Here is a 14,317-nt window from a genome sequence, read left to right as displayed (position 1 = left end):
AGATGTCTTACCAACATTTTTCCTGCGTCTGTCTGACATGCAGTGGAAGCTTAGAGGTAGGTACACCTTGGTAAGGGAGGTTATTTGTAGCTCCGAACTGTACCTGACTCTGAACAAAATGTCATGTGTTCTTTAAATCTAAGTAAAACTTGCATAGACAATTTCCTTACCTTCTCATATCTTTTTTTTTTCAATTATCCCTTTATCTTTTAATGGTTTATGTTTTACACAGGACTGTACTTGCTTTTTTGGTTTCTGCTGCTGCATGATTGCCAATTACTAATTGCAAATGAGATGCATGGTTGACTCGTCAGTTTCTTTCTCTGGGGTTTGTAACTCTGAGGATCTCCTGTAGCTGGACAATTGCTGTGGTCGTTGTGAATAGCAATGCGTCCGTCATTACTTAACCCCTGTACTCTGACTGGAGCACAGGTCATCTACACGTTTCCTCCACTTCACTCTGTCTCAGGACGAATCTAGTTGACGCCAGGAGTTACCCCAGTTGTTGTCCTTCAATCTCAGTAGATCTTCTCCATGTTGACCGAGTCTTCCTCTTTTCTGTTTTCCTTGCGGGTTTCATTTGAGAGCTTGATGGATGATGCTGGATGATGGTTTTCTGAGAGTGTGGCCTCACCCTCCCCCCTTTCTTCTCTGGATTTCAATGTCATTTGGTTCTTGTCCTGCTCTGTTCCAAAGCTCCCCATTTGCGACCAGGTCTTGCCATTTTCTCATGGTCCATTCCTTGTCTTTCATTGCCAGTCTATAATTGGGCAGATGGTCAGGGGAGCATCCTCTTTAGATCCATGAATACCGGGACTGAAAAGAGCCCGAAGGGTCCTCTTAGAGAAATTACATTTGAATGTGTAGATATGGGAGTCATCGGACAAATTGAAAAATGAGAGCTCTTCTGCCTCGTAGTCCAGAAAAATCCCAACCTTCTCTGGTTTTCTTTCCAATGTGATTGTTGTCCGAGGAGTAGAGAGGGCTTTGTATTCTCCATTCCACAGCCTTATGGCCCAGTATCCATCCTCAGGTGCTATGCTTGTGTGCCCCTCCCTGCTTTCGGAGTCAACACACAGCCCCAAGTGCCACATCATCTTGTTCTTAAGATTCACTTCCCAGTAATGTCTCCCAGAGTCAATTGTCTGAGAGCCCAGGACACAGCGATAAGACGCAACAGTGTCCAGATCTTTAGGTTGTTCCCCTGTTTTTCCAACACACTTCACACTTTTGCCGTCCTGTGACACACAAAGTTCAGAATGCGCAGTTGTTGGGTCCAGAGTCACATTTGCTGGATGGAAGAAAGTGAGAATTCTTCTTTTAGCATAGATAATCCAAAAAGATTTAGATAGTCACAGCTACGGGGCTGAACCTCTCTAATCTGGCACTCTCTCGTCCAACAACCTCTGTAATCCGTCATGATTTTCATTAGCCAGACAGCTCCTTATCATGGGTGTGGCCAAGTTTCCCATGGTCCCATAAAGTTTGTTTACAGCCACCCGTCCTGGGTCTCAGTGTTCTGTGCTGTTATTTAGGTGTAATTTACCCCAATTGTCTTCTACGAGCTCAGTAAGCAGTGGAAGTGTTGATGATGTGCTAGACAGCGTGAACAAGAAGTCCTGTGGCACCTTACAGAGTAACGGACATTTTGGAGCATAAGCTTTCACGGGCCAAGACCCGCTTCATCAGATGCATGAGATCTGATGAAGCGGGGCTTTGCCCACGAAAGCTGATGCTCCAAAATATCTGTTAGTCTACAAGGTGCCACAGGACTTCTTGTTGTTTTTGAAGACACAGACTAACACGGCCACCTCTCTGATACTTAGACAATATTGACCTCCTGTGGTCTTGCAAATTCTCTCATGTGGCACCTGTCAGACGCCAGGGGTGCTGGATGAGAGAGGTTCAACCGATAGTCATTTCTAAATGTTATTTTTGGAAATTAAGAACATCTGGGAAGCCTTCCCATTCTCACCAGCCCATGTTGATTTTTGTTATTGTAATCGTAGTAGAGTTTTATTATTTTTGTGTAGAAAACGATCAGGTTTGGAAGCATGTTGTTATTGGATTTGAATGATAGCATGATAGTTTACATCTGTGGTTCCCAACCTTTTCAGTCAGATGGGACGCTTCAGTGAGAGACACAATTCCATGGCACACCCACGTCTTTCAGCTGACTCAATTGTGCATCAAAATCACATTGACTAGAGTTACGGTGTTTTCAGAGAGTTTTGCAACACAGCAGTACACCACAACAGCTACACAAGGATCAAAGGCATTCACGTTTCAAATCCAGCACAGAACACGCTGTTTTCAACAGCAAGCACAGACACATTTTTCAAAAGGTCTACACTACAGAATTTTGTCGACATAAGTGACCTTCTGTCGACATAACTCAGGGACCATCCACGCGCTTCAAGCATTCTCTCGACAGAACTCTGCATTTTGCTTGACGGTATTACCCCTAAAAATTTGAGGCATAGCAATCCCTGGACAGAATACTGTCGACAACAGTGCAGTGTAACCACTTCTGTCGACAGAGAGGGCTTCCAGTTGCTGGGCGCCCCGCTTTGCAGACATGCTGTTCCGTTTTCTGGCACCAGAGGGCAGTGCAGCCTGGCAGTTCTCTGTCGACAGAACAAGTTGCATGTAGATGCAACCCATCCACAGAAAACAGGCAAGATTTCCCTGTTGACAGTAACTTCTATCAACAGGTGCTTCTTGTGTAGACATAGCCATAGCGTGTGGAATCAAACCCTCCATCCCTCTGAAGAGCCAATACTATTTCATCCTGATCATTTTGAGAAGAGACAGGAGCAGAGCTCTTTGAAAGCAAAGTATTTTGACATCGGGAACATCCATTTTAATTACCTGGAAATCTTCGGGCTTTTCTGAGCACTAAAACAAAGGTACAAAAACAGATGAAGGCTTGTCCAAACACAGGCAGTTTTAATATAGATATATAGTCAGGGAAAAAATTGCTGTTAAGCTTTAATCAGAAATTGGAATATTACACTCCTTACGAGAACACTGTGGTTTCATTCTACAGTCACTACTACTGTTTTTTTGTGGTTTTTTGTAGCTCAAAAATTCCTTCCCTCAAATAACCTCAATTTCATTCATATTTCCTCTTACCAGACTACACACCTTAAATATAAAGCTAAAATACCTTTCACAGTATGTTAGAAAAGTTGGAAGAACAATGAGAAATCCTGTTGCACCTTGTAGATTAACAGCTTTTTTTCCAGAGGTCCTGCCTCTGGAATCTCTACTACATGCATCTGATGAAGCGGGTCTTTGCCCACGAAAGCTTATGCTCCAAAAACTCTGTTAGTCTATAAGGTGCCACAGAACTTCTTGTTTTTGCAGACACAGACTAACCTGTCTCTCCCTCTGATACTAGAAAAGGGGAGAGAACCACGCTTATGACGTGCAGGAATACGCTGTCTTAACTCAAAGTAATAGAAGAAGCTGGAACTTACAAAATGCTGAAAGATAGTTTTCTGAAACAAACAAACAAGACCAGAAATTAATAATACTGGCAAGAAAATGAAAAAAGCTGCTCTAGCCCTGTGACTACAGCCATTCTGGATAAGTTAAATTACCTAACCTCTGGTTTAGTCAATAAGCAGTTAAAACATACATTCATCCTTTTCCACCTTTATGCATCACTTAAAAAACCCAATGTTTAAGTGGCCTTCAAGCAGTGCATGGGTCTATTAAAAAGAGGCACTGTCTTACTTACCCAAGTTGCCAGAGTTGGGGGGCTGCAGGTGGGGGGGTGGCGCGATGGGTACTCCTCCCCAGTCCCTGCTTCTACTTTCCCCCTACTTCTAATCCCACCCCACCTCTTCCCACTCCTGCCCCATCTCTTTACCTTTCTCTTTCTCCACCTGAAATCGTAGTCTTTCTAGAGGAAGAGAAGGACAGAAGATGAGCTTGCATGGTGGTATGGTTTTGGTGATAGCCCTACTCTTATCTTGTAATTATGGTAAAATCATTAAAGACAGTATGGCCACGTCTACATGAGAAACCTCCCTCGACAGGACTGTTGGAAGGGATTTCCCGACAAAACTTCTGTCGACAGATCGCGTCTAGACACAAAAGCGGATCGAAAGAGCAGTCCGCTCTGTCGACAGACAGCAGCCAGATTGCCCAGCTCCCTCTCCACAGAACAACCAACCAGCTCAGCAAACAGGGCTGCCCAGTGAACAAGAAGCCCTGTATGTCGACAAAAAGGCCCCAGAGTGTCTATATGGCTGTTTTATTGACAAGAAACTATCAAGAGAGGTGTTCTACCTGAACGGGGAGAGATATAATGCCCCTGGCGGATGTGCCGGGTTTTGTCAACAAACTGTTGAGAAAGCTCTTTTGCTGTGTAGATGCGCCAAGTGTTTTTTCTGGCAAAAGCCCAGCTTTGCTGGGAAGAGCTGCTTGTGTAGACATGGCCTACGAGGGTACATCTAAGCTACCCAGTAGACGGACCCGCTCAGGGTCGATCTTCCGGGGTTCGAGTTTGCGTGCCTAGTGGGAATGTGCAAAATCGAATTATCAGGGGACAGAAGTCAACTCCTTATACTCCTCATTATTGCAAGGGAGTCGGGACAGCCAGCTAAGTCAATCATAGAGAAGTTGCTTCCAGCTACGCAATAGCTGGAATTGCGTATCTACAGTTGACTTGAAGGTCTAGCGTAGACCTAGCCTGAGACAGAAGGACTGAAAACCTCTCTCCTGTAATCAGAGACTGTTGAACTAGCAGAGCACACATCTGATCCAATCTGTTCATTTCATTTCCTGTGTTCCTGTGAAATACAGACCGACACAAGTGGATCTTTCTATGAATGCGCAATTGCATTGCAGCCGATCCGGTGAACATGGAATTTGCTGCTTATTAGCTGGAGCAAGAAGCAGCTACGGTCAGAAAATGGGCCACGCCTGCTCCTTGCTACAAGAACTATTCTTTGATTTCACTGTGTTTGTTAGTGGGGCTGAAGCCCAATGTTTCCCACAGGGTGTTTCGAGGGGCCCCGGGGTTCCGTGAAGTGAAAAGAAGGGTTCCATGGGCAAATGATCAGCAGTTGGCAACCTGAGGCTCTAAGGAGCCATTTGCAGCTCTGGGCTCAACCTCTGCGGGTTCCTCTGTGGCTCCCTGTCCTGCTGCCACTGAAATAGTAAAACTAAACTGAATTGGTTTACCGGCTGGCAGGGCGGTGGGAGGGAACCGGCCATTAAACCAACTGAATTTAGTTCCATTATTTCAGCGGCAACAGAGCAGGGAGCCACAGTTCGCCCCTTCATCGCAAAGTAGCTGGCATGGGCGCAATGGGGGCAGGGCAAGGGGCGCCAGTGGCTGTCCAGAAGGGGAACCAGACCAGTCCCGCGGTTCCTCTGTCAGCCTCGCCTTTCATTGGCTGCAACTGGCCTCTTGCGTTGCCATAAGGCAGCCAATGAAATTGGGCCCTTGGGAGTAGAGTCGGAGGAGCAGTGGTGGTTAAGGTAGGTTTGTCCACCAGGCTGGGTGAGGTAGCGGGCAGCTCTAAGTCGGGAGGAGTTGGTTTAGGCAGGGTTAGGCTGGGGGCCTCGTTGCGTGGCTGGGTTAGTCCTTGGGGCTCCTTTGGGGCTGAGAGGGGTTAAGCCTGGGGATGGGGGGTGCAAATTTGGGGCTATGAATGGGTAAGTCAAATATAAGACTGTTATTAAGACTTCCACAACATTCTTTTGAGTTTATAAGGCCAAAGAAATCCGGGAAACGCTGCTCTAGTCAATAAATCTGTGGCCTATTCTTTCTACTCAGAACCTGAGGACTCTCCTTACTATAGCCTGGGCAGAGGTGAGAGTAATTGTCGGGACTTACCCGTACCCTAGGGCCCTTGGCAAAGTGGGAAGAGGGGAAGCTGTGGGCCCCTGGCCGGGACAGTGGCCTGGGTGGAAGAAGCGAGGCTGGAAACAGGATCTCCCAGCCAGCCCTTTGCGGCCACTGGCTCAGGAGCCCCCTGCCTGCAGTGGCCACAGCTGGGAGCCTCAGGCCCTTTTAAAGTCAGAACCTACCGGCAGCGTTGCCAACCGGGGGGAAAGGCAAAAGGCATGAGGGGGCTTAAACATCAACCATGTACAAGCCATTCCCAGCAGCCGGTTCTCACCAGGACGTTGTATCTGCCTGCTTTTACTGCCTATCCTGGGCAAAGTCTCTTCTGCTCATTGAGATAAACCTAAGCCTGGAGCTTGCCAGCTCCTGAAGCTTTCCCGGCAGCACTACGACTGCAATGGGCCCCTCTGGTCAATTTTCCCAGCATTCCTGTAGTCAGGAGTGTGGCCAATAGGGACTGAAGCCTGTGGGGAGGCCAGTAAGGAGGCAGCTGCATGGGGGACCTGAACCCCTGGTCCCCTGGCCCAATGGCAATGCTCCACGGCCCCCTGACTTAAGTTTACACCTGGAGAGCTCCAACCCCGTGTTAGCTCCAGAGGGACGCCCGGGATGCCGGCGGGGGTCCAGGTGGGCAGACTCCTGGGGCTGGTTGGCATCAGGCGAGAGCCCCGTGCCCACCTAGAGGTGAAGATTGAGCTAAGGGGACTTTGACAGATATTTTGGAGCATCAGCTTTCGTGGGCAAAGACCCGCTTCATCAGCTGCATAAGTGGGGCGCATCTGCAGACGAAGCGGGTTTTTGCCCACGAAAGCTGATGCTCCAAAATATCGGTTAGTCTATAAGGCGCCCCAGGACTTCTTGTTGTTTATGAAGACACAGACTAACCCGGCGACCGCTCTGATACCTGCTAACGTGGTTAGGTCCAACAAAAAAAGCAGCAGAAATGCAGCACTTTAAAGACTAAGGAAATGATTTGTTCGGTGATGAGCTTTGCTGCTGCAGATAGGACTTGTCCATTTTGGGGCTTTTGGACGTTCAGTGTCTCGCGCCAATAATCAGGAGTTTGTTTGGGTTTGGGGGTTGGTTTGTTTTTTTTTAATTTTGCAGTTGTTGTGTCAGGAGCCGCCGAAAAGCCCTTCAAGAGCCGCAGGCGGCGGCCAAGCCCCGGGCTGTCGGGCCCCTCCCTGGGGAGAGCAGAGAGCGGCGGCCCAGGGAGCTGGGCTGAGAGCAGCGTTCAGGGCACAGGCCTGGGGGGGAGGCGGCGCTGCCCGCCCGGAGGAGGGTGAGTTCCCCGCTAGGACCCAGGGGCGGCCGGAGCCGCGGGGGGAAGCGATCGCTGGCTGCCCCCGGCCGGCCGCAGGAAGCGAGCGGCAGCCGCTGCGGGGCCTCTGCTCCCCGGTTCCCTCCCGGGCGGGCGGGGGCTGCAGCCGGGAGAGGGGAACCTCCAGCCGCAGCCGCAGCCGGGCCAGTCCCGCTGCTCCCCGGGAGCCGCTCCCCGGGCGGGCGGGCGGGCAGCGCCCCCAGCCTGGCCAGGGCCCTGCCCGGCCCAGCCCCTGGCCCTGCCCCTGCCCCTGCCCCTGGCCCAGGGCGGGCAGCGCTCGGGGGGAAGGTAAGAGCCCCCGGCCCGGCCCGGCCCGGCCCGGCCCGGCCCGGCCCGGCCCAGCCCCAGCGGCCCAGCGGGGCGGGCGGGCTGCAGGGGGAGGGTCCGGCCCCGGGCTGCTCCCCGCCGAGCTGGCTGCGATCCCCGCCCCGGGCCCGGGGGAGCCGCACGTGGCCGGCGGCGCGGGGAGGGCTGCGGGCTGGTGTCTCCTGCATGGGGGGGGGGGGCGGTTGTGGGGAACAGGATCCGGACTGGGGCGGGGGGAAGTTACCGGGTTTTGCCTTTTGATGCCCCTGTTTGTTTTCTGTGGTTCTTTCAGATCCCCCCCCTGCCAGGTGTGTGTGTGTGTGTGGGGGGCTCCGGTGGGAAGACCTGGACCTGCCCCCCCCGCACCCCCCAGCTGCTTTGGTTAGTCTGTGCGGTGCTCCAGGACTGCTGGTTCGGCGCCCGGGGGTGACACGGCCTCGACGCCCTCCTGTGACCTCCGCACCCTCGCAGGCCGGGGGAGCACGTCCCCAGCTCGTCTGCGTCGACCTGCCTGCCAGCGGCCAGGCCCAGGGCAATGGCTGGGACGGAGCCGGCTCAGGTAGGGGACAGTGTGGGGCGGGGTATGAGAAACCTCCAGGGACGCAGCCGACGCGGGTCTGATTTTCCTGAACGGGCTCATTGGCGGGGGGCGGGAGGGGTTTTGCAGATCTTCCAGTTGCCCTATGAAGGAGAAAGCTGGTCTCCTTCAGGTTTCCTTTCCCCTGCTGGGGAAGTCTGGAGTCACAACATACAGCAAAATACAGCAAACCCTTGAAATACGCTGTAGCGTGAGGTCAGCACAACTTGAAGCTGCTCTGTGGCCCGTCCCCCAGCTGCAAAGCTGGGTGAAGACTGGGGAAGGGGCTTTGAACGTGCCTAGCTGCCCGCAAGCTAAAAGCCTCCTCCCTGCCTTCCCCTCGGGGTGACAGCCCTGCCACTGGAGGAGGGCAGGGAGAAGCAGCCAGGAAACCGACCAGCCCTGGTGAGCTGGTCAGTTTCCCAGTCCCGCAAGCAGAGGGGAGCTGGGAACCAAGCGGCAGCCTGGTTCTCTCTTCCCACCCCCGAGTTGTGCGGAAATTCGAGTTACGACGGGGTTGTGAGAAGGCAGCTCCTGCGCAACTGGAGAGTTTACTGCAATAACACACAGTCAAGTCAGGGATGCGTTCGCAAGCAACCGTGTGGCTGCGATCTGGCTTAATACAAACAGGCAAATAATAAACCTCCTTAAAGTGTGAATTTTCCCTGAGGAGGATTTTTTTTTCGACTATTTCCCCCAGGTCAGAGAGGAAGTAAATTGGGTTTGTTTTGCCTTGTACCTGCACCTCAGGCACAGTGGCCACAGTAGTGGAGAAGCACTGGAGTGCGTTAACTAGAGAGGTGGTGGAATCTCCATCCCTGGAGGGTTTTAAGTCCCAGCTTGACCAAGCCCTGGCTGGGATGATACAGTTGAGGATGATCCTGTTGGAAGCAGGGGGCTGGACTAGATGGCCTCCCGAGGTCCCTTCCGCTCCTAGGATTCTATGATTCTAGCCCTAAACCTCTTCCATTCCTTTGTCTTGGAGCATGGACAACCGTTGGCCACTGATGACTGTAGACATCACCTGCTGTTAAAGGACACTGAACCTTATTTTTCCGTTCAAATTGTGGGTGTCTGTGTGTGTGGCTTGAAGTTTTGTGGGTCCCTAATTTTAAGATTAATCAGCCAGAATGTTCTTTGCCTGGTAAACATTTTCAGACTGCCAGCGCCAGAGCCTGACCCCAGAGGCTGCTGGGAAACCCGGAGGGAAGCGGTCGGGATCCCTGTTCCCGGCTCAGAGCTCTGCTCCCCGGAGCAGCCTGGGGCTGGCGGCATGTGGGAAAGGAGCAGCCCCTGCCCGGCACCGTGTGTTGGGGGACAAGGAGCTCTCACCTTCCCCCTCCCCCTTCTGGTGCTCGGAGCAGGGTGGGGGGGCTCTGCCTTTCTGGGCCTCCTCCCCCCTGGACAGCAGGCCGGGGCAGCGGCGCTGAGCGGGGGCCTGTGGTCGTTGCAGATGGCGGTGACCTTCGAGGAGGTGGCTGTGTATTTCACCCCGGGGCAGGGGGCGCTGCTGGGCCCCGCTCAGAGAGCCCTCTACAGGGCCGTCATGCAGGAGAACTACCAGGCGGTGACCTCGCTGGGTAAGGGCGTCCCGGCCCCTCGGGGATTAGAAGCTGCGGGGTCTGTGTGTGTGACACTGGGGAGGTTCCACGGGTCCTGGATCCATGCCCAATGTGAGAAAGACTTGCCCTCTTATTGGTCAAGATCGAAACTTTGTGGTTAAGGTCCAGAAGCAGGAGAAAATAATTAATAATCATAATAATAAAGGTCAATATTTTGGGGTCCATTCAAAAGCATGGGGCGGTCCAGATTGGACCTCCAATCCGCCTGCTCCTGCCGTACCTCTCTGATGGAATTGAGGAGCCATGAACCTACTGCTTGACCCCCACCCAGCCAGCTTCTCGGAGCCCTGTTATGTATCTCACTTGCAGGTGTAGCCCAGTTATTCCCAAGGTAGATGGACACAAGGTGGGACCAGTAGTACCTTTGGCTGGCCAGCTGTGGCTGGTGAAGGAGATGCTCTTTTGAAGCTTGTTGTTGGCCCACGGAAGTTGGCCTGAGAAAAGATGTTACATCGCCTGCCTTGCTTCTCTCATTTTACACTCACTCTCCCTGAGGCCCAGCATTGCTGCGACTGCCTCAAGAATGGCAGCACTGGGTCAGAGCAAAGCCCTTGCAACGGAGGCCGGTGCCCCAGTGGAATGAACAGAACAGGGAATCACCACCGATCCATCCCCTGTCACCCATTCCCAGCTGCTGCAGAGGTGAGGGACACCCTCCCTGGCCAGTCTGGCTACAAGCCATTGATGGACCTGTCCTCCGTGAATTTATCTAGTTCTTTTTTTAACCCTGTTATAGTCTTGGATTTCACAACATCCTGTGGCGAGGAGTTCCGCAGGTTGACTGTGCGTTGTGTGAAGAAATGCTGCCTTAGGGTTCTTTTGAACCTGGTACCTAGTCATTTTGTTTGTTTGTTTGTTTGTTCTTGAGTTATGGGAGGGCCCCAACCAGCTGAACAGCTCTGGGGGTTTCGAATTCAGGAGGGGATTAACATCAGAGCGGTGGCTACATCAGCAGGTCTCCCAGAGTGCGCCGGGAACCCCTCAGTGAGGCCATGACAGCTTCTTGGGACGCTCAGTGGCCGTGTCCCCATCTGTACATATTCTACATCTGTGTAATGCCAGTGACCAAGTTCTCATCCTTCTGGGCATGCAGGTCTCTAGCGCAGCCTGAAGCAGGTTACACTTAGGGGAATCTGCTTTGAGACCAATACTCTCTCAGTGTTCCCTATGCCCTTATCTTCCTGGTTTCCCCTGGCCTCCGCAGGGTTCCCCACTCCCAAACCTGAGCTGATCACCCGGCTGGAGCGAGGGGAAGAGCTGTGGGTCCCAGATCTCCGGGTCTCCAAAGACTTGACGGTCCCCAGAGGCAGCCAGCCAGGTGAGGCGTCGGTGAATCTTGTGCACAGAGCATCTGGTGAGTGAGTGAAGCAGCTGGGAGCAGCGTCCCTTGTACACTGAGCCCTTGGCCGGCCGCCCGCTGCGCTGAGGATGTTGCATGAAGCAGTAACCGCTGAAAGCAGGCTGCTCTCGCCGCCAGGCCGTGGGAGCCAGGACATGGCGTTTAAACTGTCTCCCAGCTCCAACAGGCTCTCCCCGTCCTGCTCGGCACGAAGAGGGTCTCGCAGGGTAGGCGTTGCCCCTCGTGGCGGCTCTGCAAAGAACCCCCGCGGGGGCGGGAATTGACGAAACTTCACGATGCGCTTGCAAGGTTCTCGTGGGGCATCGGTGGAAAGAGCCGTCTTTGGTGGGGCGCTGCAGGGCCTGGACAGCGTTCTCGCTCTGCCCAGGCCTTACTTACACTCCACCCCTTCCCCGAAGCCCCCACCGTGGCTCTGACCAGCCCTGGGCAACCCGCTGCTCTCCATCCCTTCCCTTGAGCAGTCGGGCTGGGGGTCTGGGAACGGAGGGGCGGGGGTTGGATCTCTCCGCTTCCCACCACCACCACCAGCGACAGCAGGGGCAGGTCCGACCCCTGCTGCCTCCCTGCCTGGCTTCCCGGCCCTGTCTCCTGCAGCCCTTGAGCACAGCCTCCCGTGGAGACCCCCAGAGGTGCTAGGGACGGCACTGTGTCCTCCCCCACCCCCCCCCGCGCCTCCTGCTGGGCTCAGGGCTTCTCTTTCCACCCCTCCACTATTTTAATTGTACTTTTAACCAGTGAGAGGGAGGCCAGGGCAGGTCCCCCCATGAAGGACCTGGGGGTGCCTGGCTGTGCGGGAGGGGGAGGGCATTGAGCCACGTCTTATATATTTATTTGTATATGTCCATATGTCTTGTATCTCTGTAGATTGGCACATCACGATAAATATCTAACACGCGGCTCTTTGCTCTCTGTGCATGGCTCTTCAGCCCTAACTGGTTGTCCCCCCTGAGCTGCGCTGTGTGTGTGGCTGAAGTAGATCAGTGGCGGAGGTTTGTAAAGACAGGGCCTAACACCAACAGGACACAAGGGGAGCCTGAACACCAGCAAGGTTAGGTCAACATAAGCTGTTGTGTGTTAGTGTAGGTAAGACCTCAGTCTCCCCAGCACTTACCTCATTGCGTTGTCTCCGTTGTGCTGTTCCCTGTTCTGTATTTTCTCCCCGGCCCAGGGAATGACTTCTGGCTGGATTCTGAATCTCTCCCAGCAGTTGATCAGACTACGGGTGATATCCAGGAGAAGAATCCACAGCTGGATGATCCCAAGCACGCAGAACTGGAGGGGAACCTTTGGAGAAGAGCTGAAGGGATTTTTCCCCAGTCTTTGGAAAAAAGGAGACCCTGGAGAAAGCAAAAGAAGTCAGAAAGGCAGCTGGGAAGTCGCCCAGTGAAGAAAGAGGATGAATCTGCTGGGTGTGAGGTAGGATCCGGGGATCCCACAGAAACCATGGTCCAGGAGGCGAATCGCAAGGAGGAGAAACCACACAAATGTCTCAACTGCGGGAAAAGCTTCACGCAGAAATCCAACCTTCTCACTCACCAGAGAATCCACACGGGAGAGAAACCCCACAAGTGCCTGGACTGTGGGAAAAGCTTCAGCCAGAGGTCTTCCCTCATTATCCATGGGCGAAGGCACTCCGGAGAGCGCCCCTATCAATGTTTGGAGTGTGGGAAATGTTTCAATCAGATCTCAAACCTGACGACGCACCAGAGAATTCACACGGGAGAGAAACCTCACGCCTGCGTGAAATGCAGCAAAAGGTTTTGTCAGCGGTCAGCCTTGATGACCCATCAGAGGGTCCACACGGGAGAGAAGCCCCACAAGTGCTTGGAATGTGGGAAAAGTTTTAGTCAGAAATCCGCCCTTGTCACGCACCAGGGAATCCACGTGCGAGAGAACATGTATCAATGTCCCAAATGCGGGAAAAGTTTTAAGGGGAAGTCGGCCCTCCTCGTGCATCACACGAGCCACGCAGGGAAGAAACTCCATAAATGTTTGGACTGTGGGAAGGGCTTCCGGGACAGCTCAAACCTCACTAAACATCGGCGAATCCACACGGGCGAGAGACTTTATCAGTGCCTCGACTGCGGGAAAAGCTTCAATCGGAAATCAAACCTCCTGACCCATCGGAGAACCCACACAGGAGAGAAACCCCATAAATGCCGGGACTGTGGGAAAAGCTTCAGCCAGAGATCGTCCCTTACGAAACATACGAAAATCCACACGGGCGAGCGACCCTATCAGTGCCTGGAGTGTGGAAAGTGCTTCAACCAGAACATAAACCTCGTGACGCACCAGAGAACCCACACGGGGGAGAGGCCGTATGCCTGCCCGTCCTGTGAGAAAAGCTTCACTGTGAGATCAGCCCTGATTGCGCATCAGAGAATCCATACGGGCGAGAAACCCCATTTATGTCCAGACTGTGGGAAAAGTTTTAGCCAGAGACCGGCCCTTGTGACCCACCGGAGAATGCACACAGGCGAGAAACCTTACCCATGTCTGCACTGCGGGAAAAGTTTCACTGTCCGATCGACCCTCGTGACGCACCAGGCAATCCACACAGGAGAGAAATCTCACAGATGTTCCGACTGTGGGAAGACGTTCAGCCAAAGCTCGTCTCTTATTAAACATGGGCGAGTGCACACGGGGGAGAGGCCCTATCTGTGTCCGGAGTGTGGGAAAAGCTTCAGTCAGAGATCGTCCCTGATTATACACAGGCGAATGCACACGGGCGACCGACCCTATCAATGTCCGGAGTGTGGGAAAACTTTTATTCAGAGATCAAACCTTGTGACGCATCTGAGATCCCACTCGGGGGAGAGACCCCACGCGTGCCTGGCTTGCGGGAAAAGTTTCAAAGTCAGATCAGCCCTGGTGACCCATCGGCAAATCCACACTGGGGAGAAACCCCACAAATGCTCAGACTGCGGGAAAACGTTCAGTCGCCACTCGGCCCTGGTGACGCATCGGATAATCCACACCGGAGAGAAACCCCATAAGTGCCTGGACTGTGAGAGAAGCTTCAATAACAGCTCGAACCTCAGCAAACACCGGAGAACCCACACGCCAGGGAGAGGCTCTAGAACGACCACGGCGATGGGCAAAGATTCAGCCCCACCTCAAGTGTTGTTATTCAGCAGTGACCCGCAGAAGAGAGAGATCTTAAATAAGGGGGGTTCTTCAATGGGTGCACCCACAGAATCAGCCATCATCACCTCCACTCAGCTCCAAGGGGGGCTCACACCATGCTGAACATCAGATTCCCCCC

At 53.2% G+C, this 14,317-nt stretch overlaps 1 protein-coding gene across 4 annotated transcripts; it reads left to right on the top strand.

Annotated features, from left to right (window-relative positions):
• On the top strand, nucleotides 1-14,317 carry LOC142024755 (uncharacterized). Of its 4 annotated transcripts, none has more exons than XM_075016949.1 (4): nucleotides 1-56; nucleotides 7,786-8,052; nucleotides 10,897-11,010; nucleotides 12,260-14,317. In XM_075016949.1, the coding sequence occupies exons 1-4, from the start codon at nucleotides 38-40 to the stop codon at nucleotides 14,299-14,301; spliced, it is 2,442 nt and encodes an 813-aa protein (XP_074873050.1). In that variant the 5' UTR covers nucleotides 1-37; the 3' UTR covers nucleotides 14,302-14,317. The 4 variants fall into 4 exon arrangements, with proteins under 4 accessions (XP_074873050.1, XP_074873049.1, XP_074873052.1 ...); XM_075016948.1 differs by having other exon boundaries at nucleotides 12,221-14,317; XM_075016951.1 differs by lacking the exon at nucleotides 1-56 and adding an exon at nucleotides 9,524-9,650 and having other exon boundaries at nucleotides 7,896-8,052.

The sequence above is a fragment of the Carettochelys insculpta genome, chromosome 22 (assembly GCF_033958435.1).
Source record: "Carettochelys insculpta isolate YL-2023 chromosome 22, ASM3395843v1, whole genome shotgun sequence".
Taxonomy (NCBI): Eukaryota; Metazoa; Chordata; order Testudines; family Carettochelyidae; genus Carettochelys; species Carettochelys insculpta.
This window is presented reverse-complemented; position numbering and strand designations above follow the sequence as displayed.